General features: G+C 50.5%; 1 protein-coding gene across 9 annotated transcripts; it reads right to left on the bottom strand.

Moving 5' to 3' along the window:
• Nucleotides 1-688: 688 nt before the first annotated feature.
• Capn15 (calpain 15) lies at nt 689-25,335 on the bottom strand. 9 transcript variants are annotated; one of them, XM_051181058.1, is made up of 13 exons: nt 25,066-25,331; nt 15,548-15,836; nt 6,283-7,759; nt 5,534-5,742; nt 5,255-5,438; nt 4,963-5,186; nt 4,257-4,382; nt 4,023-4,175; nt 2,962-3,123; nt 2,656-2,882; nt 2,384-2,550; nt 2,126-2,304; nt 689-2,052 (listed from the first exon to the last, which is right to left on the bottom strand). In XM_051181058.1, the coding sequence occupies exons 2-13, from the start codon at nt 15,721-15,723 to the stop codon at nt 1,875-1,877; spliced, it is 3,462 nt and encodes a 1,153-aa protein (XP_051037015.1). In that variant the 5' UTR covers nt 15,724-15,836; nt 25,066-25,331; the 3' UTR covers nt 689-1,874. The 9 variants fall into 9 exon arrangements, 7 of the variants coding, with proteins under 7 accessions (XP_051037015.1, XP_051037014.1, XP_051037011.1 ...); XM_051181057.1 differs by having other exon boundaries at nt 2,384-2,882; nt 5,594-5,742; nt 25,066-25,333; XM_051181054.1 differs by having other exon boundaries at nt 2,384-2,882.
• Between the last annotated feature and the right edge of the window lie 1,965 nt (nt 25,336-27,300).

The following is a 27,300-nucleotide window of genomic DNA, read 5'->3' as shown; positions in this document are numbered from 1 at the left end:
TGGGGCAGGGAAGGCACTGTGGGCGGTGAGGTGAGATGTGTTGTGGCAGCTGCCCCGCTGCCCGAGGCCCGCCCGGAGCGAACACTGCTGGTGGCTTTAATTGCTTTCACATTCGATGGGCTGGCCTGTGACAGGCCTCTTACCCAGTGCACTCTGGCCGTGAACCCCCAGCCCCCGCTTGCCCAGGGGCATCTTCTAGCTCCTGAAGGGGCGCTGGGCTGCTGGCCAGAGATGGGCTGAGAGGCTTAACGTCACCTGTGATATGAGATGGGCCCAGCCTGCACCAAGCTGGGGGGGGGGGCACGGCACACCAGCCAAGAGAGCAGCAGCTACAGTCCCACTCACCCTCTGGCTCCATCTGCTCCTTCTTGGTGACTGATGTATTCAGACAGCTTCATCCCCCCCAGTGCAGGGAGAAAAAAAAAAAAAAATACTTGCACACATGTTGTCCTGCCCATCATGTTGGTCCTACCTGGCTGTGGGGCTAAAAGCCTAGGGTCTGGTTCCAGTCTGTCTCACCTGGATATTCACCAGGAGTCTGGCCGACCCAAGGCAGAAGTGAGAACTGTCACCCTACAACCCCTGGTACTCTTCTGCACAGTTCTATCCAGGAGACCCCCACACTGGCCTTTGGGGTAGCCTGGTTTTGTGTGTGTAGGGACAGGGTGACAAAAGACTGAAAGCTCCCTTACAAAACAAAACGCTTTTATTTGGTCCTTGGAGCCTGAGTGGAAACGGCCTATGGAGTCATCGAACAAGGAAGGGACTGATAGCTGATAAAATAGTCTCTGTGTTCCAAGAGCTGGTCCTATTTACAGGGTTAAAAATATTCACAGCTCAGAGTAAAAGGGGGCCCAGAGGGGAGGGGAATGTTTCTCTAGATACAAAAACCCTTGGAAACCCCATGGAGGCAAGGACAGTGGGCATGCGAGCTGCTCACTACCTAAGGGGCTGCAGGACAGTGGCAACCAGGTGGGGGGCCCAGGAAATGACTCAGGCGTCCATGTGGCAGATAAGGGCTCTGATCTTGACAAGCAGCTGTGGGAATGCTGGGAAGGTGGGCAGCTTGTCTCCCTCCTCTAGGGGAGGGAGTAGTCAGTCACACCTTACATGTGCCTGTGATGGGACTGGGTAGGGAGTATCCTTTGTGGACAGATTGAGGCCATGGGACAGTGCTGATCGTGGCCAGGGAAGCTAAGGACAAAGTGCTTCTCCAAACAGCAGGGCTGGGTCTGGTTCCTGACCTGCCACCCCATCATGGCTTCGATCCTGGCAGGTGCTCCAGGAATTGCATAGTGTTGCAGGAGGGGCAGCTGTCCTTAAGCCCTGGCTGATGGCCACCAGGCATCTGCTTCCTGCAATGTGCCACTCATGTGCCAGGGCTATCAGGACCCTGCTCATTAGGCAGGAAGCTGGGCTTGGGAACAAACCAAGGGGAGGGGGAAGCAGCAGATCGGAGCCCCCACAAAGGCTTTTCCAGGTTCTCAAGGCAGGATCGTGGCCTCCGAACCCCCCAGGTTTGGTTCTATGAACAGATATCTGGGCTGCCTCTCTATATCAAGTGGCCCCATATTCATAGGGAAGGGCAGCCCCACTGGGGCCTTGGCCACCTGAAGCTGTCCCCAGGGCTCAGGATAGAAGTACTGGAATGAAGCCCACCCGGCTCGAGGTATTCTGCATGGCAGCTGGGAGGCCTGGTGGAGGAGAGGGGGAGGGAGGCCCAGGGGAGGCTGCACCCTGTAGCCGGTGGCTCCCTGGGCAGGGTCCTGAGATTCTGGTTCAAGCATCCTCCATTGGGGGTCTCCCTCATAAAGTGCGTGTAGGGGAGGGCAGTGGGTGGATCCGCACATTGCCCCTGCCCTAGGGAACTGTAGTCATAGTGGCCGGGGTCCATGTAGACCAGCCACATCAGGTGTGAGTGGGGGGCTGTGGGTTCCCCTAGAGGTTGTCCAGTCGCTGAGGAAGGCCTGGGCTGCCTTTCGATGTGCCAGGCGGTGGGTGATGGAGAATCCAGCATTGCCTTCCAGCTGGGACAAGATCACCAGGACCTGCCTGCAGGAGAGGGCTGATGAGAGCCAGTGAGAGAGCAGGGCCTAGGGAGGGGGAAAAACCAGCAGGTACTCACCTGTGCAAGGGTGGTACACTGTCTTGGGTGCGCAGGCTGCCACGTGTGGACACCACATTGAAGCTGTCGGTGCAATCACACTGCACGTGCAGGTAGGACTTGGGATGCCGGTTTTCCACCACCACGATGAGCCCCGCCCAGCCATGAGTCAGGTAGTAGCAGGTCATGCCCTCTCGGCCCTGGGCACAGGCACAGGGTGGGTGGGCCAGGGCTGGTGGTTGCCCACCCGCTGCCCTCCCCCATCAGGACCCCACCCACCTCATGCCGCTCGCCCCGGCTCTCAGTGAGCAGGATGATGGCATCGGCCAGTGTGGTTGGCTGCGCCTCCACCGGCTCCACCATGACCAGCCTGGAGCTGTACACTGCGAGTACGTGGCCGGGTGGCTCGGGGGCACCTCGGGGGACCCCTGCTGAGGGGCTGGAGGCTGTGGGGGTTGTGGATAAGGGAGCCAGTAGCTTTCCCGTGGGTGGGCTTTGGGGCTCAGAGGGTGGGAAGGTGGGTGTGGGCCTCATCTGGCTGGGGCCCTTACCCTGGGCAGGGGGCCCTGGTGGAGCAGGGTTCCAGTGGTTGAAGGCACAGCACACCACAGCATACTCGCCAGGTTCCAGCATGACATCACAGTTCACAAACTTCTTAACAGCACGTTTGCTGTGGGCCAACAGGCGGCCCAGGCTCAGGCGGCCACCAGTGCCAAAAGTGGCCCGGAACACCAGGATGCACAGATCCAGGAGGTGGCTGTCTACTGAATCGGAGCGCCTGAGGGCCAGAGATAATGGGCTGGCTGCTCATGTGACCACAGCCATGAGCTTCTAGCTTGGTATAGTGCTCAACCTACCTGCTGCCCTCCTGAAAAAGGGCAAACTCCAGTGAGGCACGCTCCAGCACTGTGAGTGCTGTCACACCCACTGGTCCACTGGCAGTGCTTGGGAAACATCCTTGAACCCGCACCTCCTGCCAATCTGAGTGTACCTTGCAGATGTCCACGGAGTCAAAGTACCTAGACAGTGAGGAAAAAGGGCGTCTGAGCATAGTGCAGCCCCATGCCCCAGCTCTGGGATGCAGTCCTCACACTATGGGTCTTTGTTGTTCAGCTTTCAGCACTCATGGCAGTCTGCGTGCTTCATTGTTCTTTTAGTTGTCTCCACCACTAGCTCCCTGCTATCTCTTCAGGAAAGGACCCCTAAGCAGGAAGCACTTCTCTAGGCTGTCGCCCTGTTGCGGTTTGCGTGTGAGGTATATGGTTTCCAGCTGGTGGTTCTACCACAATCAGGAGGGAACTGGCCTCATCAGTGGGGGAGCCACTGATGAGCTCCTAGCTGAATGAACAGGCTATCAAGAGGTGGTGACTGTTGGAGGAAGTAGGACACTGGAGATCTGGTCTTTGAAGAATATATCTGGCCTCTTTTTGTCTGTTTTCTGCTTCTTGGAGGTAAAGAGGTGAGCAACTTGGCTCTGCCATACCCTTCTTTCTGCCTTACCAGATGTATAGCAACCGAGTCAGCTTCATGTGCTGAAATCTTTGAAGCCTAGTAAGTTTTGAGCAAAATTAGTTTTGTTTTGTTTTTGAAATGGGGTCTCATATAGCCCAGGGTGGCCTGGAACTCATTATGTACTTCAGGAACTTGGGGTCCTCCTGCCTTAGTGGCTGGAGTGCTGGGGTTACAGATATGTATGCTAATATATTCACTTCTGCTTTTAAACTGTTCCTCTCCAGTGACAGCAAACTGACACGTGGGAGCAGCATAACACACACAAGCCCTGCTTCATATAGACCTAAATTCCTTGGCCAGACCAAGAGCTGCCATTCAGAAGCCTGTAGCAGCTGGGACAAAGACAAGCTGCTTACCTAGACTAGTTCCTTGAGGATCTGGGCATGGGACGAGGGCATCCAAGTACCTGATAAAGTCACTATACTCCATCCAGAAAACACCCTCGCTGCTGCCATGTGGCATGAGCTCAGCTCGCAGGTGCGCTGGCCAGTGTGGCCACTCATCCGACCAGCTGCCATTCCAGGAGAAGCGACCCCATGGGTTCCGGAGTCGCAGGAGCCTGTGGATCACAGGACTGAGAAACAGCACTATGTGCCTTGTGTGCACACACTTGCCCACCCTCAGCCAGTTGGACCCTTACCTGGATCCCTGAACATCACGAACATCCAAGATGGAGTAAGCATGGCGGGGCCGCAGACCTAGGCTCTCGTAAGCTGCATCATCTACTTTCATGTTACCTCCCCCGCAGGAGGCACCCATAAGGAACCTGTGTGGGTAGAGTGACCCTGGCTGATTGAACTGATGGACATCAGGGGAGATGGCCCTTCTTGAATGTGGGACCCACATGACATATGCTTTCAGGAAGTACTGGCCCACTCTGGATGAGCTCAAGACTGCCTGGGCTAGAACAAGCTGATTTCTGAAGGCATAGGCCTGACATGGTTGATGGGCAGTAGCACACTGTCCAGATTCAGCCAGAAGCAGGGATTTTTGACATCCTTTTCCAAGCTTAGGGCTTCTGTAGTTCTTTGGGTCTACTCTTCTAGGCCTTGAGGGAAGGGGTGTCAAGGTTCACAACACCAACTGGGATGACATGTCTCAAAACACCTCCTCCCACTCCTCAGGGTCCATCTGTGGACTCTTCCCATGTGACTACTTGGGGCAGGATATAGCCTTTTCACGGTGGCTACCTAAAATGGAGTACTAGCTACACTTCTTGGCTATGCTAGCTGCACTAGAGTACCTTGTTAGATGCAGGCACAGTCAGAGGGTACTGCCCCAACTTCTCCCACTACTCCACCTCTCTCTCCTCCCAATGCCACAGACTATGGCAGTGACCACCTTACCCAGCCTCCTTAGAACTCAGCATTTTGGCCCAGATGAGGTCAGTGTCAACAGGTTCTTCTCGGGGGTTAGTGGAGCTGACCTGCAGTGCCAGGCTCTCACAGGGGGCACCGGTGAGTGTGGCCAGGCCTTCAATGGCACGCCCTGCTTGGAGGGCAAAGTAGGAGCCGTGCAGCTTGGCCAGCGCCTTCTCAATGAGGGCCACCCATAGCTGCTTCCGCTGTGCCTGGGGGGAAGGATCAGAGTCATAGGCTGCCTGGTTTTCTGACCCTGCCTCCCACCTTGTTGTCCCACCTGTGAGAAGAGCAGAAAGCCAGCCTCATCACAGGGCAGCATGTCGTCCACCAGCACTGTTGTCCATGTGCCATCCTTACATAGCCGCACCTGGTAGGCACCCTCTGCACACAGGCTACGTGTGACCATCACTCTCTCCACGAGGTCAGGACGTTCAGCCAATACTGCCAACGCACTCAGGAACCTGGATAGAGCCAGGCAACTTCATAACATCCCCAGAACTGGACCAGTAGCCCCCATCCTCCCCTAAGCCTGTCTGGCAGGAACCTGGAGCCTCACCAGCAGTTCCCCAGCAGCCCCTGTAGGATGTCAGAGGGCCTCAGGGTGTGGAAGACTGACCACGGAGTGCCGTGGTCCCTGAAGACAGAGCAGTTGATTTCGTGGGGCCGCAGCCACTGTTTCACTCGTTGCTGGACGCTGTCACCCACTGGGAAGCCGACAGACGCAGGCCCGGGGGGGAAGCTGTCATCCACAAAGTTCACACTATTCTGCAGGAATCATGGCCGGACACTCAGGCTGGACAGGGGGCTCTCAGGCCCAGAATTCCACTCTACCTTTTGGGGCAAAGACCCCACCCTCCCAAGATAGCTTTAGAAGGTTGGGGTGGGGCTCTTGCATATTAGACCAGCTAGGGCAACTCTGAATGGTTTGAAGGGCTCACCATCAGGATGATCCTGAGTGGCCATGGTGACACTGCAGGCCAGTGGCAAGCAGGCCACAGTGAGCATGTTAGCCTGGGAGGATGGCACAGCTCCAGCTGTCCTTTCAGCTGACCCAAGGGTGAAGCCACCCAGGGCTCAGGCTCTGCAGCTCAAACAGAACACCAGGTGTCCCAGCCTTGAACTTTAACAGGGCATGGTTCCCTGTGTAGGCAGCCTCATGGTAATCCTCATCTCTCTGTGGGTTCACACATGGGAGGTCTGGGATCCTCCCAAGGTATGTGAGCTGAGGGAGTGTAACATGGATAGTAGAGGTAAATGTTACCTTGGGCCAAGCTGGCTCTCAGCCTCACAAAAGAGGCTACTTACCTCTCTGCAGAAAGCTACTATGTTCTCCCAGAGTGCCTTGGCCTCGCCCTCGTCTGTCTGCCTCCGCTTCTCCACATGCATGCTCTCCCTGCGCCTCAGGGGTGTAGCCCCCCGGCACTGGGTCACCAGAAGTTGTGGTGTATGGCATGCTGCACAGTGCTTGGCCCGAGGTGTGTTGAGCAGGGTGCAGGCAGGACAGGCCCATTGGCCCAGGCGATCAGGCAAGAGACGGGCAGCCTTGTGTGCTGAGGGAGCTCGTCCACAGCAACCAACACATGGGCCAGGCTTGTCCGCACCACAGTCAGGGCAGTGGGTAGGGGGTTCACTGTGCTCCTGGAAACCATGCAGCTTGGAGCCACCACACGCTGAACACCTGGGGGCTGTTGTGGGGTTCCTAAGTGTGCATCTGGCACAAGACCAGGTGGTGAAGTCAGGGCTGGAGGGACTGGCAGGTGTGTAGCGCACAGTGTCTCCAGTCAGGTCAATGACATCACTGCATGACTCACATCTGGCAGGGCTGCTCTCGGGGGCCTCCTCCTCCAACACACTCAACCGCTTGCCTGAGAGCAACTCCTTGCCTGAGAGCAACTCAGCTAGACGGGAGGCCCCAGCTGCAGCTCTACCAGGGCCCTGTGGGGGCCCTTTGGAGCTTGTGGATGTCGAGGACTGAGCAGCCTCAGGCACAGGTGGCTGAAGCTGAGGGGGGACCTCCCGGCGGCTTCTGGGTACAGGGTTGTTCTGTAGGGTGGGTGAGAAGGGGCTGAAAGGTAGTACTCTGGGGGGCTCCTGGTCAGTGGAGGTGGGACCCTGGCTGGTAGAAGGAGAATCAGCCTCAGAACCTTCCCCAGGGAGGATAGGCTGGGATGGAGCAGGAACAACATGGAAGCCAGTAGGGGCCACAACCTCTGGAACCACCAGGGCTTCTGGGGGGATTCGAGGCAATGACAGTTTCCGGGGTCCCCCACAGGCAGAACAAGAGCTGGCCACTGGTGTGTTATGCAATGTACAGCGTTGGCATGCCCAACCACTGCCAGGCTCTGCCCCTTCCCCTTCATCTTCCTGTTCCTTTTCTTCTTCCTCTTCCTCAGAGTGCCCCTTGGTTGGCTCCGTGGCCACTAGCTCTGCTGTCCGCACAGGGCCTGCTTCTTCTTTGCAGTTGCCCTTTGGTCCCACCAGTATGGTGGGTGGCTTGGGCAGGACCCCATTGATTATGGGTAGCAGAGGGGCTCCAGGAACAGGCTCGGGGGTAAAGCCACACACTTCGCAAGCCTCTTTGCCTAAAAAGTTCCGGAATGTACAGCGTGCACAGGGCCATTTCTGTTCTTCTACGCTGAGCCGCAGGATCTGGTCAAGATCTGGCTTGTGCCTGGGGGCCTCACAGATGGAGCACTGGCGTTGGCCGGCAGGGTTGAGGAAGGTGCAGCGCGCACAGGACCACTCCCCAACTGTGGCCATAGACCCAGGAGAATGTGTGTGGCTGCAAGGGAAGAACCTGATTAGTGTGGCTCCTTTGACGCTTAAAGTCACAATGTCCCATGGACAACAGGACACCACTTTTCCATGGAGGGTGACTGGGACTGAGGGAGATGCCTACCTGGCTGCAGAGCCAGCAATGTGGAAAGTGTGGCCAACAAAGGGTCAACAATGTTCTAGAACATGCTCAGGAGGAACAGGTTGGGGACAGCCATCAGTCAAGAACAATTTAAGCCTTTTCCCAATGTGAATCCTCAGCTTTGTAGCCCTCCGCATCCACAGGTACCAAGGGAGACCCCTTGAGCACCAGTTCAGGGCAGAATCAGAGCCTGTGACTGGGCATTCAGGCCTGTTCCTTATGGATTTGGCACACTCCATACTACTAGGCTTGTAGCAGGGTGGCAGTGAGTACCAGAAGGCTGTGTGGATCCTTCTTGGAAAGGTGACTTGAACACAGCAAGGATACAAAGCAGGCAGACACAGGGTGAGCCTGGACGGAGGTTGAGGTTATGAAGTGCACACCTTGCATTATCCTAAGAACTTGACATACTTCTGGGTTTTGGGACATGGAGTGAATCTCTGCTTGTGTGGATGCTGGTTTCCTGGGCTCCTGGCCTGACTGCTTCCTCCCAGGATGGGTCCCTCAGATGGATAGAAAAGGGTGCTGGGCTCCATGACAGGGCCAAGCTGCAAACACATCTCCATAATACCCATCTTTTGAACTGACTATAGGTGTTTTACCTCTACAAAAATCAACTGGTTTTTACAATGAAACATGACCTTCTAACCTTTGGTTCAGGAAGAAGGAAAACACTCTTATTCAGAAAAAACAAAACAACACAAAAAATAATTCTTCTCTCCAAAATATGACTTGCCTAGGGGCCCAGAGTTGATTCTGATCCCACCTGACTGTGTAGGTTGGGTAGCTCTAGGTGAGACAGGTAGCAAGTTTAGGCTCATGTGGAGAAGCTGCTGAGCTGCCCACAGCCTCGTCCATAGTGGGCAAGGCCCAAGTCGACAGAAGGGGCTCTGAGAGCCCCAGGGCAGCAAATGTGCAGGTGCAGTAGGCTCAGCTCAGAGCCTGGAGGCCATCAGACCTCTCTTCTCAGTTCCTTTACTTGGAGAGGGCTCATGGTTAAGGACAGAACACAGTGTGCCGGCAGAGGCTGCCCCTGACACCTCTCTCATACGAGAGCATTGCTGTCCCCACTTGCACATCAGCTTCACAGCATAAGCAAGATGGGCATCCCAGGGGGTCCTGGCGGGCCACAGTGAGTTTGACAGGTCACTCACTTCCCAGGAACCTACTGTGGGATGTCAGTCCTCATGAGATACTTACTCCTAGGGGAATCTTGGGGCATTCTCTGATTCAGCCCTAGGCTGCTGACCACACAGACTGAGAAATCTTGTGATAGTTAATTAATGTTTACTGTTAGCTGGGCTAGATTTGGAATCACACTTGGCAGTATCTTTGAGGGTGTTTCTAGTGAGGGTTAACTGAAGAGGGAAGACTTACAGAGTCTTCTACCTCTTCCAGTGCTGGGATTAATAGCATGTCCTATTATACTCTGTGTGTGTGTGTGCAGCACCATCCCATAGACTGGGATCCTAGATTAAAGAAAAAGGGGGAAAAGGAGGGCCATTGAATCTGATGACCCGAGTTTGACAACTGGGGACCCACATGGTAGAAGGAAAGAAACAACTCTCATCAAGTGTCCTCTGGCCGCCACAGGTAAGCCATGACATGCATGCATGCACGTGCATACACACAACATAAATTAATATTCAAAAAAGGAAAAAAAGGAGAAATACTGAGCCTCTTTGCTTAACTGCAGACAACACACCCAGCTGCCTCATGCACCTATGGCCATACTTTCCTTATATAATGAACTATATACCTTCTGTGATGGTTTGAATGAAAATGGCCCAATAGGTTTATGTATTTGAATACTTAGTTAGATTTTCTGCAAGGCCTTGAGAAGGCACAGTGCTGTGAAGATAAACTCCAAGATGCAATGACACTGGAAATGCCAGGACCATAGAGTATCTGCTGAGGAAAGCTGCAGGAATGGAGGGGAGCTGGCCTAAAAGAGAATGGCTATATGTGGTACAGGTAGCAGAAGTGGAAAATGGGACTATTCAAGGCTGTTGGAGTCTAGATGATGTCGCAACATGCCACAGGTGCAGAATTTGGGTTTTCAGATTTCTACCTTGCTATGCCCCATTTCCTCTCGTTTGGAGTGCCATTGTATATTGGAATTATATAAATTTCATGGTTAAGAGACTGACATGAATGTTGGCATGAGCCAGGTGTGGTGGCACATGCCTATATTCCCAGCACTCCAGAGGCAAAGGCAGGTGGAACACTCTGGTCCCTCTGAGGTATACCTGACTCCTACCAGCAAAACTTCTCCCTTTAAGATGGAATATGTACACACAAAAACTGTAAGTTAGCCGAACAGTGATGGTGCATGCCTTTAATCCCAGCACTCAGAAGGCAAAGGTAGGCGTATGTATCTCTGTGAGTTTGAGGCCAGCCAGGTCTACAGAGTGAGTTCTAGTACTATGAGAAACCCTGTCTTGAAAAACTAAAAACAAAATAAAACAAATAACTGCAAGCTAAAATAAATCCTTATTCTCATAAATTGGCTTTGTCAGGTTATTTTGTTATAGCAAGGAGAAAAATGACTAATACAAATTTCAAAAAAACTACAGAAGTCTAGGTGCTCATTCATCTCAGGAAACAGAGTCTGGCTTTAGCCCAGATGAACCTAAAGCACAGCTGTCAGTAGGATGAGCGGTGGCCAGGGGACCACATGGGAAACTCTTAGTAGACTCCATCTGTAATATAGAACAGCTGCAGACACAACAATGCCTAAAGATAAACTTGTTCCTGGAAGTGACAAATTTGTCAGAGGCCATGCTATGGGTCTTCTGTAATCTGAAAACCTGTCAAGACCAAGGACTCTCAGGGCAGCTCTGGTCATCTTTGGTCATCTGTGTGCTGTGAACCTCACAGGGCAGGACCCCTACCTACCATCCTCCTTGGTTCACTTGGCTAATGCCCATTGTCCATGACCAGCCCTATACTGCAAAGCCTGGGAAGGGACCCAGAGCTCAAGACCTGAAGTCTGAAGGTAAGGCCAAACCACTAGAGTCTGAGATAAAAGCCTGTGCAGAGCTGAAGACCCAATGCAATCTGTATACAGACTTTGGCAAAACCCCTGAGGAACTCTCAGCACGAGGGCTAGAGTGTCACTAGGTGGCAGAGTGCTTACCCAGCATGCATGAGATCCTAGATCCAGAAGCAAAAAGAAATTATAAAGGGTTTTTATACTTAGTTTCCTAGAATTCTCAACACAAACACTCCTAAATCATGGAACATGAGCTCACAGAATTTCAACTCTTCAAGACACCGGCTCACAACAGAGAGCACACTGAGGCAATGCCAGGGAAGTCCACTCAGAACACTGGCTTTGTTTTCAGCTTCCTGGGCTTATCAACACTCAGACATCATGCAAAGGGAGGCAACAGGCTCCAAAGCTACAAGAGTCTACCTGAGTAATCAGGAAATGAGCACCCAGGGAGTGAGAGGTTGTTGCCCCTGCTGTAGACTTGGCAGAAATCTTTCTTCCCTTAGGAAGAACCAATAAAACTACTAGGAAGAACAATAAAACTAAAAGATGGATGTCCCTGCCCAACAGAGCAGTTCCATGTCTTACCCATGCCAGTTTCTTTTTTTTTCTAAAAAAATTTTTATTGCCATTTTTTAAATTATGAATAATACTGGTTTTCTGTAGACTGCAGCCATTCAGTCTCAAATAAACACACAGAAACTTATATTAATTATAAACTGTTTGGCTTATTGATCAGGTTTATTACTAACAAACTTGTACAACTTAAATTAACCCATAATTCTTATCTATGTTTAGCCACATGGCTTGGTACCTTTTATCCCTTGCCAGTTTCTTTTCCCTAATTGGTGCACAGGGTAGACTGTCCTGAGGGCCTCTATAAAGGCAAAAGTAGTGTCTCCCTTTCTAGGAAAATGTATCATACTATTCTCCTGGACTGATGACAGCCTGGCCTGCTCAGCCTTTCTGAATGGGTGTGTTCTCCCTGTCTGTCCCCAGGCAGCTAAAGCCAGAATCAACTGTCTACTTATTAACCAGCCAGGTTAAGACTAGACATAAGCTCAGGTGGTGTGAGTTGTCTTTTTATCTACAGAATGAATGCCATCCAAAAGGAGAGTAACAGCTATGCTGGGTGCGTGGCAGTCCTGATGGGTGTGAGGAGCTGCTGTGGCTGCTAGTTTACACCCCATGCCTCTCTATGGCTGCTAGTTTCTTCCCCATGCTTCTCTGTTCCCACCTACGGCCCTATAAGTGCTGGGGAAAAGGCTGCCTGTTTCCCATGCTTGTGCTGTGATGCTTCTTGTGAGTGTAAACATACTATGTGGGGAAGAAGTCCTGAAGAGGGGCCACAGAGTAGTGTTGCCTCCTGTTTTCCTGCCATCTCTCTAGCCCAATAACCCTCTGATGGCCATCCCCTCTCTAATTTTGATCCGTATAAATTCTTCCAGATCATTAACACTGTTTATTTCTGATTCAACTTAGATGCCAGCTGCTTACTTAAGTCCTAGACCTAGTGAGAACTAGTACATATTGGGGACATCAATTCAGGGGAAAGGTCTGGCAGAAAGCTGAAGTAATACGGAGTGAAGACACATCCTCAAGTCTTGAGTCTCTCTCCTCTTAATCCCACCTCCTTATTTTCTCTCAGATGAACATGTCCAGCCAAACAGTGTTGGATGTCTTCATTTTTTTTTTTTCACACAGCCCAAGCTGTGCTTGAACTCCTGATCCTTCTGCTTCTGCCTCTACAGTGTTGGAATTATAGGCATGCACCATCATGCCTGCCCATTGTTCTGGATTTAAAAATCTTGTGATTTATTTATTTAGAGCAAGGGTCTCTGTAGCCATGGCTGAGGCTGGCCTTGAGCTCAGAGATCCATCTGCCTCAAAAATCTTGTGATATACATATAATTAATTTCATGTGCATGTGTGTCTGCTGAGTGTATGTATATATACCATGCACATACTGCAGGCCCTAGAGGTCAGAAGAAGCACTGGAATCCCAGGAGCAGAGTTCCAGATGGTTATAAGCTACAATGTGAACTGAACCCAGGTCCCCTGGAAGAGTGTTAAGTGCTCTTAACCACCATGCCCCCTCTATAACCTCCTAAATCTTGTGCCTTTACTTGTGTTTTTTGAGACAGGGTCTTACTCAGCAGCCCTGGAACCCACTATATGGACAAGGCTGCCTCAAACTCTCAGCAATCTTAATTTGCCTCTTGCCTCAGCTTGCCAAATTCTGCAGCTAGAGGTGTAATACACAATACTGAGCAACCACTCATGCCCCCGCAACTCACTTAAAAATCAAACAACAATGAACCCTGAACTTTCATTTACACACATGAACTTAGAAAAATATAAAAGTAGGAGAGCTCTCCACCCATGTGACATGCATATGGTGACATTCTCTGCTGGGGCACTGCTTACTGACACAAGACTGAGAAAACAAGTCCAACATATAGCCTCAGCACACAAAGCCAAAATGTGTGCTTAGTAATTCTACTTAACATTTTTCCTTAGGAGATACATACATACATACATACATACATACATACATACATACATACACACACATATGAAAACATGAGACAACACTAACAGCCATCAGAAAAATGCAAATTAAATCAAGTAAAGCTCCACTGCACACCCTGCAGGATGGTTAGAGTCAAAGACAGATGATAGCAAGCATTATTAAATTCAGGGACACTAGAACCCTGCTGTTAGTAGGAATGTGAGTGGGCCAACCCCTGAGACAGCAGTGCTTCTCAGATGTTGTACAAACTCACCACAAACACAGCAGCTCCAGATCAGGGATATGCCCCAAACAATTAAACATATGCCCACATAAAAACCCTTAGTGTGAATGTTTATAGACAGCACTATCAAAAAAGCTAAGTGGAAAGAGCATACTATTTATGAGCAGACACACCAAAGGTAGCTTATTTTTACAACAGAATACCACTGAAGCACGTAAAGGAGGGAGGTCAGTCCATGCTGCAATGTGGATGAACCTTGAGGCCAGTATGCTTGAGTGAAAGATGCCAGTCAGACACCCAGGGCATATATGAAATTGCTAGAAAAGGTAAATGTACCTAAGGAAGCAGGTTAGTGGCTACCTGGGGCCAGAATGACAGCAAACAGAATCTCTTTCAGGTTCAAACTACCTCATAAGGATTTTATCCATAGCTATGAACTGTTTGACCTGAACATATATTGATAACAGGTGAATTTGATGGTGTGTGTGGAGTTTTATGTCAACTTGATACAAGCTGGAGTCATTTTGGAAGAGGAATCCTCAACTGAGAAAATTCCCCCACTATCTGGTCTGTGGGTAAGCCTGTGGTACAGTTTCATGGTTGATGATAGATATAGGAGGGCCCAGCTTACTGTGGGCATGCCACCTTGTATTGATGGTCCTGGATGCTGTAAGGCAAGCTGAGCAAGCCACGAGGAGCAACCCAGCAAGCAGCACTCCTCTATGGCTTCTACATCAGCTCCTGCCTCCAGGTTTCTGCCTTGTGTTCCTTTAGTGATGGACTGTGCTGTGGAACTATAACCTGAAATAAACTCTCCCCTCCCCTAGTTTGATTTTGGTCCATGGTATTTTATCACAGCAATAGAAAACTAAGGCATTGTGTAAGTCATATTCTGAGAAAACTGCTTAAATGAATTAAAACTTGCATTGGAGGTATTGTCTGTAGCATCTTGCAGTACTAAGGGGAAAGGAGGCACTGTAATGCCTTCATGCACATGAGAAACAGTGCACCACCTTCACTTGCTCGAGGTCCCTTCCATTATTCTGCTTGTCCCATCTCTGTACCTTGAGATGAGTTCCCAATGGTTGAGTCCCCCACCAACTATAGTGACTCTGCTCTACAGACTCATATAGTTTCAGTGCCTCCTTCTAGCATTTCCTATAGGTTATTTGTCTGCCAGCTCAGATCTTAGTGTTAAAGGCACCTCAGAGGGCAGTCTCTTGTCTGCGCTCTATGACCAGTTATCTTCCTATGCCCAATAGATGGGCAAGTGAGCTGTTTGTGGAAGTCTCTGGGTAAAGAACACATCAGAGTGTTAACCTGGAATTCTAGAACAGAGCTACTAGGTCTGCATCTTCTCTGAGGTGGAACACTGGATGTTTAGGGGGTTCCAGATATCTTCCAAAAGGAAGTTAATGACATAAATGCCTTAGAAAAGACTTGCAGGTAAAGGCAGACCCCCTGTGGTTCCCTACAGACAGAATGGCAACTCTAGAGGAACCTATACTGAAGCATAGGTACCTTAGGCGGGTAAGGGAGGCAATGTTCAATTCTGACAACTGTGTGAAGAAAGCCAGCACTCTTAATGCATAGTAGCTACAAGGGCTGAAGTCATCAACCTCCCAGGCAGGAGATCTCCAGATAGCTTTCATAGGAATTCAGCAGGCTCTGGACAAGTATTACTGAACAGTGGGCCATAGCAGAACCTCAGGCAAAGGGAAGTCTCAGACCTTCCAGCCAAGAGCAGCAATAACCCCGGATCAGATCAGCTAGTGAGTTGCTAGAGAGCACTGATAAACAGAAAGCCCTGTTCTGAGTAAGCATCTGTGCCAAGGAGGAAGACATTGAAAAAAAGGTCTCCTGCCTAAGACCCCTCAGGATTTCCCCTCCCCACCTGCTTACCTTCGGGCCCGGGGACGTGGGTGCTGTCTGGTGACCAGAGCACTTCCCCAGACAGTCTCCCCAGGGCCGCTCCTATACCAGCCAGCTGCTGCCGGGGGCCCTGGGTAGGGTGGCCCCCCAGGGAAGCCGTGGTCTGACTCCGTCTCGGCAGCCAGGGAGGAGGCAGAGCTCCCCATGGCCCCCCTGACAGTGGCCACGTAGAGAGCGGGGCCTGGTCACCTCTGGCCGGTGGCACGCGAACGGAAGCATGGAGAGAGGAGAGTGCCCACACCAGAGACAGGGCAGCCGGCTGGTCAGTGACACAACAACAAAAATAAACAGAATAAAAAGAGAGAAGAAACAGTGTGATTTACACAGATGAAACTCTAGGCCCTGGGAAAGCTTCCCAGCATGCCAAGTGGCCTGGGGTACACAAGGGGAAAGTGAGGTTCAGGTACTTGGGCATGACTTTAAAGAATTCAGCACTTTAGGGCACATCCCATAGACAAGCCCCACAAGGGAATATAGGCCAGAGGCCAAAGGCCAGTACCAAATGGAGCAGCAGCTCCCTGACTTGCATCATTATCAGGGTTTCAGGTTATCATCCTAATCTGAAAGACTCATCATCCCTTTCAAACTTGTCTCTAGTCTTCAAAGGGGCTTTATTTCTCAATTAGGAAAACAGTTTTACCTTATTACAGAAGAAACTATCAAGGAGACATTTAGCACACAGGAAAGGAAAAAAACAAAGTACCTGAGGGCACGTCGGGTACTTGAAGATGTAAGAGGTCAGGGCCAAACTGTGCCTTTAGAAGGGCAGCAGCTGGCTGTGTAAACACACACTTACCAGGCAAACCCTAGGCCTGGAGAATGCCAGGGAACCTGAGAAACTGTCCATGTCTGGGAGGAGGAGGGTAGATTGCTTGTGCTGCAGGGAGAACCATTTCAAGCCTGCCGGCTAGGAGGGGGTAGCAATGAAACCAAATACATCTGAGGGTGATCCTTGGGATGGGGAGGACTTGGCAGTTAGGAGACCAACACACACAGGGTAACTGGTGTGTGTGCAGGTCCCCTCTGACCAGGTAGATCACAAACTTGTCTTGGTTTTGGCAGTTCCTACCCCTTGGGTTTCCTATCATCCACTGACAGCACTTTCTCTGGCTTCTGAGTAAGCCTCTATAACACTGACCTTGGAAATAGGGTGTAGATGAAGGGAGACTGACAGAAAGAGCCAAGAGACACACCTACAAAGTACTTCGGGCTCAGGGGAAAGCTCCACATGATAGGTAATAGCCTGGGTAGTACCTCTGAGTCAGCACTTGAGACTTGAGAGAACCACCAACATCAAGTCCAACTCCTCTCCAACACAGCCAGCCATGGGGCCAGGTAGTTCTGCAACCCCTCACCATGAGGTTTCAATCAGAACCAGCTGTTTCTCTCATGAAGCAGTGTTTCCCAACCACTTCTGAGTTAGTATGTGAGGGGCTGCTTTTGCCAAGGACTGGCCCTATTGGCTTGGTGACCCGATGAGATTTGAAAGCTTTTAATTCATACTTGAAATGGCTAGAAAACAAAACAAGCCTTGTGATGGTGATGCATACCTTTAATCCCAGTGCTTGGGAGGCAGAGGCAGGTGGATCTCTGGGTTCAAGGCCAGCCTGGTCTACAGAATTAGGTTCCTCCCCACCCCCCAAGCCCCATCTCCACCTGCCCCTGAGAAGGTGTTTTTCTGTGTAACAAGCCCTGACTGTCCTGAAACTAGCTCTGTTTTAAGACAGGGTCTCCTAATCCTAGGCTAGCCTAAAACTACCCCTGATCCTCCTGCCACTGTCTCCCAAGTGTAGGATTATAAGCATGTGTTACTACACCTAACTATACATGTGTGCCTCTTGAACCCTACCTTCCCTCTGCTGGCTTTTCTGCACAATTGTAGGCCCCAGCACCTTCTGCAGCTCTGGTGATTGGTAACTCCACATGTATGATAGGCAGCTGTGCAAAAGGTTCTACATGCCTTTCTTCTGGGTTCTGACAACTGCACTCAGAGACCTCTGAAAGGATAGAAGGGGGATCCAGCAGCAGCCCCAGCTAGAAGCCTGACTGTTTCTCTGGTTTGGCCAACCTTCTATAGAAGCAATTACCACGCCCACGCCACTTTGCCAAGGACACTGGGACCTTCTTTGAGTGAATGAGGCTAGCCTCTCCCAGGTTTCCCCCATCTAGGCCAGAGTATACCAGTATAATTACCATGTGGTGACAGGCAGGGGCACTGAAGAATGCCAACACAGGTGGATCTAGTCTTTGTTCACATTCTGGTTGCCTAGGCTGTACTTCAAAGAGAACAAGAAGGAGAGGGCTTCACAAGAACATAGCATGGTTCTTTCTCTGGGTGGCAGGCCTGAGGCACCTCAAGGGCTGTCCTTTCTCTCTTACAGGGCTTGTTGGTGGACAAAGTCCCCTCCCAACTGGTGAAAGCACTTCACTTGCTCCTCATTTTACTCCAGTGTGTGCTTAGCAAACACCCTTTGACCGCTGCTGTAAGTCAGGCTGTCCGAGGACGTTGGGCAGAGCAAATAGTGATTCTCAGAGATCCCTGCCCCAGACACTGTCTCACTGCTTCATGGCTTAAGTGTAACCACACCAGCCTCCAACAAGAGGCAGAAGGGCCAGGGTGTACTATGGATCACAAGATTTGAGAGATGGGTTTGCCCATCCTCTCAGCCCAGGGGTTTATGCCTTTCCCACTCCAAGACCTACCAGCCAGTTCCTCCCTTATTTGCATTTGGGAACTGTTCTACTTTTAAATGGGACAGTGGCCTAGATCTGGCCTCAAGGAAGTGGGACTGCCACTGCTCTGAAAGACAAAGTGTTAATTATCAAGATGTATTAGCATGTCCCCAGCCCTGGTCTGACATGTTCTCTGTATATGCTGAGGGCAGCTGGAAAATATCCACCCAGGACAAACACGAGAGACAGGATGACACTCGCATGGATTCTGAATGGAGGCACACATGGGTATCCTCTCAGTCAGGAAGCCAAATTCAGATCAACAGCCTCTCTCTGCTGTCCCCAGCTTCACCTTGGGCCAGTGAGCAGTGCTGACCATGACAGCCCACCTGGCGGTGAGATACTCAGTACATCTCAGGTAGAACAGGCCCACCGGTGGTTTCTCCTCATGGGTGATCAGGGCTGGAGGCTGGGTGGGGACCGTCATAGTTCTCACAAACCTAAGGGCTGCAAACCCACTGTGAGGGCCCCTTGGTATAACCTGTCTTTTTGTTCCACACTGCCACAGCCTAGTCAGTACTTCTTGCCCAGAGCTCTCCAGGACTTGTGGGATGCCTCATTTCCAGAAGGATAATCTGGGGATATCACCAAGTCAAGGCCAGGGAGACCTTGTGTTTCTAGGGCTCTTGGTATATGAAGTACAATGTCTCCCTGTCTCCCCATTTGGGAGTGCCCTGAGCAAGGTGCCCAACTCCAGTGAAATAAGAGTAGAATGGGTTTCCCACACCAACTGAGTACCTACCACACAAGCCCCTCCTCTTGTAATTTTACAAAGGGCCTTCCTTTCCCATTTTAGCTGCAGTACCCAATGTCACTTCTCTCTTGACACGCTGGATGGCAAGAGAGAGCAGCAGTCCTAACCCCACCTGGCACCAAGAGCTAGCCACCATACCTTAGCATTGTACCCACCAGGGCAGGAGGCAGCCAGTCCAGATGTGAAGCGGAGAATAAACCACTGTTGGGAAGCAGCTCTGTCAACAGACAGCTGATATTGAGGCCAGCTCCAGGGGAAATGGCCTGGAGATAGGAAGTGAATCCTCCCTTCAAGAAACTGGGCTAGGACCTACCCTAGGAGAGGATTCAACCCTATGAGAACTGGCTGAACAGCATTCCCTGAAGACAGGTGGAGTACCTTCACAGAAATGGACCATCTTTAGTTCTTTGAGCTTCTTTTTGGCCAAGATACCCTATAGTGTAAGAACTCCATGTAGAAGTCATTGGCAGGCCATAGGGGAGACACGATATCTCAGGTGGTACATCCAGGAGGGTATGAGGCTCAAGTGACAAGGCCAAAGACCACTAGCATAGCTTTCCCAAAAACAGTTTGTGCAAAGCCAGAGAACCCAGCTGGTAGAGCATGGCAGCAGGCTGGTCAACAGAGAACAGTGGCCCAGAAAAAGGGATTCCTCTCTCCCACCTAAATATGCACTTCAACCCTGCTGCTCCATCAAACAAGCCAACAAACAAGCCACAGCACTCGATAACTAACTCACCTGAGGCCACCCAGATGATGAGATGCCAGCATGCCCACACCTGGGTTGCTGCCCTGGGAAAGGGCCTCTGAACAGGCTGACCACTGCAGTACTAAGACAGCATGCTCCTCCTATCAGGGTTTGGACTCTGGGCAGGAATGGCAAATACAACTTTTGGGATTATCCACATAAATCAAAGTCTGCAAATGAGTCTGACTGGCCATGTGACTCAGGCCCTGCCCTCTTCTACAGTGCTCCAGTTAGAGCCACTAGGAGAACGTCATTTACTGCCCCACCTAAGCATATGCTGCCCTTTCCTTTAAAAAGCTGTGTCTGTTCCATAGCCAGAGACCACAGGGGACAACATGGTTTGCTGGCTCTTCACTGCCGTCATCACAGGAACCAACCAGTCTTATGGCAACAGGCCTGTGGACTACCTACATTGGAAGGACAACAGAGGGGTTTATTCAAGATCTTGTCATGATGTTCTTCAACTTGGCTCTGCCCTTTGGCAGAGTTCATCTCCAGGACCATAGATCAGCAGTAGTTGCAAAGAAGCCTAGACTGTCTAGGTACTGCCAGGGAACTGTGCCCAGGTTGGGGTAGGGCTCAGGGGAACAGCAGAGTGCCACCAAGATTTCTTGGACTCAGGTCCTGGCACTATTCAGTCATTCCAACTGCAACAGGTAACCACTGTTTCAAGCTGCAAAGCTCTGCTTCTCTCAGCACTTGCTTACTATGGCAGATGCTGCCATGCCAGGCAGGACACTCCTGTGTCCTCATCCTGCACTTCTGGAGACAGTGGCCATCACTCTCCACCTGCGCGCAGGTACAAGCTGAATTCATAAAGTGAAGCAGAGGTTCTATTGAAAATGAAAATCCACCTAAGGGCCAAGTGTAGGAAAAAGTCTTAGGAAGAAGGGTGTTGTCCTAAACCTTCCCTCTCACTCTCCTAAATGGGAAATGAAGCCAGAATGTTACAAGGTAGTTCTCAACCCTTGATTTCTAGATTTTTTTCCATTTTAGCCAAATACTTCCTGGTCTCCAGCTCACAGACAGAAGTAAAAATCTAAGGCTGGAGCTGGGCATAGCTGTGTACATAATTAATTCCAGCACTTGGAGGCAGAGGCAGGTGAATCCCTGATTTCAAGGCCAGTCTGGTCTACAAAATAGGTCTAGGATAGCCAGGCTACTAAGAGAAACCTTGCCTCAGCATGCATGCACACACACACACACACACACACACACACAAATTCAGAACATTAGTGGGGCCTCCAGCTGTAGGCCTGTTCAGAACAAATGAGACACACTGATCCTACTGAGGTGAACTATCGCAGTTCTTGAGGCTGTGACTTTACATGTGGCCTCTGAGGCAAGGATAGTGTGAGACATCTACATGCTAGCCTTCTGGACAGGGAAATGGTCACCGAATATCCTTCTGTTTCTGCAGTTGCACACCACCTTCATTATACATTATGAAAAGGGAAATTATGTTTTTCAAAATGGTACTGCCAGAAAGGATTTCAGTTTTTAGTTCACAAGTTTAATATTGTTTAATGTGGGATACAATTTTAAGAGAAAAGGTAAGCTGGGCTGTGGTGGCACACATCTTTAGTTCCAGCATTCAGGAGGCAGAGCCCGGCAGATCTCTCTGAGTTTGAGGTCAGCCTGGTCTGAGTGAGTTTCAGGACAGGCTCCAAAACAATACAGAGAAACATCTCAAAAAACAAGAGAGAGAGAGAGAGAGAGAAGGTAGAAGGGAACCTGGTGATCTTGACATCAAGCAGAACAAGAAATATGGGGTCCTCAATCTCACTTCTGGATTAGGAGCATGAGGGGCCACAGCACGTCTCTCAGCACTCCCCTCCCTACTAAGCTCTGGCCTTTCCACATCTGCAGAAGAGTAGGGGCTGTAGAACTCAATGATTTTCCCATCAAATGGTATATGGTCAGCAAGATCAAAAAAGGGATAGAAAGTCTGCAAGTTCTTTAAACCCAAAGGGCAACTTTTTAAGAACCACGGAGGAAGGCATGGGAGCACCCTCTGTAGCAAGGAGCACTTTATAGCCTTCCCATCTTGACTGTGAGCAGCTGGTATGGCTGCACCTTGACATTTTCAAGCAGTAACTATCAAAATGTTTTCCTTTCAATATCCCAAAGCTCTCTCCAAGGCCATCCTCCAGCTTAGCCACCTGGGGAGGGAGGAAAGCAGTATCAGGGAAGCTGGGACATGGGATATGCAGTAGCAGAGCCATGACTATGCATTTGTCAATACAAGAGGGTTGAGGCCAATGCAAGTATTACACTTGGTTTCCTAACATGGAGACTTGAATAAGCCTGTCATGGTGCCTGGTGAATCCTTACAGAGGGTTGGCTACATCACTGGTTTCCCACATGGCAGTTGTGCAGAAGAGTACAAAAGAATAGTCAGACAGTCCAGCACCTTATGATGACTTACCTTAGGGTCCTACACTATCATTCCTGTATTTTCACACTTTGGTACCAGAGTACTCCTGTTCTCCTATAATCTCACCCCTAAAAACTGTTTTCCTAGTAGGCCCATCCTGGGAGGCAACATGCTGCCCACATCAAGATGCTGTTTGGTCCACTGGTCACAAGGTTTCCACACAGCCATGCCATGACCCACAATGTGATAATCGTGTGGCTAAGCAGGTCTCCAAGCACACTCTCAACCCACAGCCTCCTCTGCCTCCTTTCAGTGACACTTATACACGGGTCATAGGCTGGTAAGTTTACTTCTCAGACTAAGAAACAAGATGAGGCCAGGTGCCTGTACCCAGAGATCACATGCTGCCCTTTTAGATAAGGAGATCTCTTCAACTTGGGTCAATTGACCCAAGGTTACCAATAGTTAACAATCAACTGAGCATGCTCATTGGCTACCTGTTTAGTGTGGGGCTGGACTGAGTTGGACCTGTCAAGAAATAACACACATGGACGAGCTTTGGTGGTGCATGCCTTTAATCCCAGCACTCAGGAGGCAGAGGCAGGCAAATCTCTGTGAGTTTGAGGCCAGCCTTGTCTTCAGAGCTAGTTCTAGGACAGCCTCCAAAGCTACCAAGAAACCCCGTCTCAAAAAAACAAAAACAAAAAAAAACAAAAAAAAAAAAAAAAAAAAAAAGACACACACACGACTTGAGTAGGGGGGGGACTCAGGGAGCTGGGGTGCCCCCAGTAGACCTCTGGGGATAAGCCAGAATGATATCAGAGGTATAGGGGTCAAATGGCTCCAGACAGCCAACACATACTGGGGATGTGGAAAGGCCAAATGGCAGAAACTACATCCAGCCTGAGGAGTTACCAGACTAGTTAGAGCTTCTGGAACCAGGAGCTCATGCACTTCAGGATGCTCCTGCTTGTCAGGTGACATAGCCAGTATGAAGTGGGGACCAGAAGGACAGGGTAGTCAAGAGATGCACAGCCAGGAAAAAGAACAATCCCTAGGGGTGGGGATGGAAACAGGAAGTGTCCCTTTTCTAGGCCTGAGCCCTGAGCCTTAAAACTATAGCTGTGTTTCTCACATCCAGTCTCCCAGTTAGGCAGTGTTCAAACCAGGACAAAATAATGTGACAAGTCACCAGTGATCTTGGGTTTCTGTACATGTGTTTTCTAAAGGGCTCAAGGTTTTTTCATTTATCACTTATTTCTAATCTTTTTTGTTTTGTTTTGTTTTCCATTTAATTTTGCCTTTCAGCCCCAGCAACTGTTTAGGGCAGTGAGAGGCAGTGCTAACATTAAAGTCAGCAGAGCTGGACAAAGAACTACTCTACCTTCCTCAGGCTCTTAACTGATCAGCTCATCAACAGCTTATATACAGGTTTTTAGACCACCAAAAGGGCTCTTCTCTCAAGTGCCACCAGTGAGTGTGGAAGGAGAAGTGATCTGGAATCAGAACTCCACCTACCCCTCCCCTGACAACCGGATGTCCTACAGTCTCAGTTTTCCTCATCTGCAAAATGGAGCTTACCTGTTTTGCCCCAAGGCCTGAGCAATGTACAACAGGGGCCAGTAAGGCTTGGGAGTAGGCAAACCCTAAGAGTCAGAACCAGGGCACAGCTGGATCCAAGTATGCAGAGCAAAGGAACCCATTTCTTCTGGAGGACAAGCTGAGACTGTGGGGCCAGGGCCTGGCTCTGAGACACTATTGACCAGCACAGGTTTTGATAGCTAAATCACCATAAAGTTGTACAGTATCTGAGCCTTGGATCCAACAAAATTTAAATCTGCATTTCTCGAGGTCACTGACTTGTCTGCCATTCAACAGTTCCAGGGATTCTCAGATGTTGGAAAAGAAATGGGCTCATCTCTCTGGAGCAGGACTTCAAAAGAAGCAGGATGAACTACCTCATGGAAACAAGGTTGCTGTTCAGCAAGACACAATTGTCCTAAACTACAGAACAGTGGTCTTGAAAGCATCCCTGACAGCCTGGAAGCCAGGAGACACTCGAGGTAAGCTCCACATCTGTGATTTACAGCTCTCCAGACTAAGACAGGGGAAACTGCCACAGGAGGAGCAGAACTCACAGTTCCTTACTGCAAAGAGGTTCTTTCTGATCATGTATTGCTGAGCTGCAGGGCCAGCCCCAAACACCCACGAAGGTTCCCAGGTTCTGGGCCTGGGTGTTTAGAGTCCTGAAGCTCAGGAAGCTATCCTATTTTAGAGTCTAGGTGTTTCACGGTCCTGTTACCAGTGTCTAGTAACAAACTATAGGCACTCCAGGGACCCTGAGGGCCAGTGCAGCAAGGGCCATCTGGTCACACAACAGGGTTCCCAGATCAGAACTAAAAGGGTCCCCTTTTCAAACCAAAAAAAAAAAAAAAAAAAAGGAAAGAAAATCCCACAGCTGTCAAGGGACCACTCTAACTTTCCCGGCCTACTGACAGGCCCACAAAAACAGAAGGAAGTGTGGGGTGGGAGGACACACAGGATGCCCTGCGCACTACTCTGCTGCTGCCCCAGGTAGCTGCAGATTTCTGCAGACCGTGCCTCCACTATGTACATCCTCATACAGTGTGGGCCAACGCTTAGTCCCGGACAAGAGGGCACTCAAGGACAGGCAGGCACTGAGGGTCGCCTGCGTCTGAGGTTCCTGGGCTGGCCTCAAGTGACCCACACGACCAGCACCCCTCACTCCCCTCGTGAGCGTGCCACAAGCCAGGCTGCTGCTCCCAAGGCAGACATGGAGAATTCGGGTTGATGCTGGGAGGTCGAACTCTTCGGAGTCCTAGGCCGGCTGGCCCGCCGCCTACCGTGGAACTCACCTTAGCGAGCCGGCGGCACCTCCTCAGCGCTCGCGGTCGGGCTGGACGGGCGCGGCCCTGGTGCCGGCCCTTAGTCGGTTGACCCACAACTTCTACCGGAGGGCACCAAGGGCCCCTTCGCGCCGGCCGCGATGCTCCGCCGGCTTAGCGCGTTTCGGTCCCGAAGCTCCAGTCTCGGCCCGGCAACCTTACGCCGCCTCCGTAGCGCCCGCCGTCCCACCCGGCCCACCCGGTACGCCTTACGCCTCCTCCGTAGCGTGGCGCCCAGCCGGGGCTCGCGGCTAAGGCGCGTCAGGGGCGCACGCGGCGCTGGGAATCGCGCCGGGACTACGTTTCCCACAGGGCAGAGCGACGTCGCTCAAAGCACGCTGGGAGTTGTAGTTTACGGACGGCCGTATTCACTGACCCCTTTCCCAGAGATCTCGCCCTCCCAACGCCGCAAGAGCAGCCCAATCCACCGATTCAGGTGGTTAACCCCATGCCTGTTTAATGAGGCGAGTTGGATCTGTGGAAACAATGGACTACAGTTCCCAGGATGCTCTGCGAGGGACTTCTGGGCAAAGCTCCTCACTGCCTGAGTGCTTTAGAGGCGATGTTGATAGTCTGGGTTATGCTTGTACAAGGTCTGAGGCAGTTGTCTGAGGCGCTGTGTCAGAAGGTGATCCAGCCCAGGCTTACTGCATGGTTTGCTCTCCATTCTTCCAACCCCTTCAGCGACTTCTGGCTTCTTGTATGAAGTAATAATCGTGCTGTAACTGCTCGGGTCCGAGGCCCCTGGTTACTCATGTGTGCCAGATAAACACATTACTTTTCCTAGAGAAACATCTTCCCAGGCCCCCTGAGTGATGTTCACAAGAGCCCACAAGCTATTTCTCTTTTTGTCCCTTTGGCTACCAGAAGTAACTGAATTACTCCTAGCTGCTTTTCCTCTGCAACCTCCAAGATGCACTAAGAATCAGGCTGCAGAGAAGGCACTACATATCAGACAGACACCAAAAAGCCGCCCCTGGATGCCCTGCACTCTGGATGCTGTATTGGGTGACATTTGCCCCAGCACTCAAAACACCTGAGTCTGACTAGGTAGGGCCTATAAGTACTTAGTCATGTTTCTGGGAAATCATTCATCCTCCAGAAGCCAGCAAGCCAAAGAGAGGCTACTGAACCCAAGATGCACGTGGAGACACCTGTGTCTAAATGTGGATGACAGCACATTTTGGCAACATTAGACCAGAATCTGGCATCTGAGCACTCCAAGAGATGCAGCTGGGGTTGAACCCACTGACACAGTGGTTGAAGTTACTGCTAACTCAGCAATGAGCTGTTACTCCAATACCTCTTTAGCGAGTCAGGCATTATGGAGACAAGGAGAAACTAGAGGCAAGGCCTATCATCGTGGGAAGATAGGTCATTCATCCAGAAGACTGACTAGACTGACAACTCATCAGAAGGTGAGGCTCATGGTTGATTTAGAGGAATGGCAAAGATGGCAGGTCAGGATTTGCAGCATCTCTGGTCACTATGGATCATCCTCAGTGCCATGATGCATCCCATTAACTGATCACACAGCAGGAGACTTTGGATCATCCCAGGTTGTTAGGTGAACTCTGATTTATGCTAGTGTAGTATGGGCCATAAAATAGAACACTGATGAGTCATTAGACAACAGGGCAGCTGATAGGAGTCAAAAAGGGCAGAGAAAACTCTGCAGGGACAAAAATCACAGATCAACAACCAGAGTCTTGAGCAGGTGTGACCCTGAACTGTTCTGGGCTTTGGAGACATAGCAATAAAACAAAAAGGCCTAGGTGCATAGACTTATTCGGGAGGTTGAGACAGGAGGGTCACAAATTCAAAGTTGGCCTAGGCCAGAAAGTTAAGTTCAAGGTTAGCATGATTAATAGGCTGTCTCAAAAAGTAGAGGGATGAGGCATGATGGTCAATTCCTTTAATCACAGCATTTATATTAAGGCAGAGGCAGGCAGATCTTTGTAAGTTTGAAGCCAGCCAGGGCTAAAAAGTGAGATTCTGTCAGGGATCAGGGTGGGGAGACTGTGGAACATACCTATGATTTCCAAAGTTGGGAGGTAGAGACAGGAAGATCAGGGCCATCCTCAGTTACATAGTGAGTTTGAAGACAACACAAATCACATAAGACCCTATCTCAATAAAGCAAAAAGGTATAGCTGAGTGGTGGTGGTGCACGCCTTTAATCCCAGTACTTGGGAAGCAGAGTCA

This window comes from Phodopus roborovskii, unplaced genomic scaffold (genome assembly GCF_943737965.1).
Source record: "Phodopus roborovskii unplaced genomic scaffold, PHOROB, whole genome shotgun sequence".
Lineage (NCBI taxonomy): Eukaryota > Metazoa > Chordata > Mammalia > Rodentia > Cricetidae > Phodopus > Phodopus roborovskii.
This window is presented reverse-complemented; position numbering and strand designations above follow the sequence as displayed.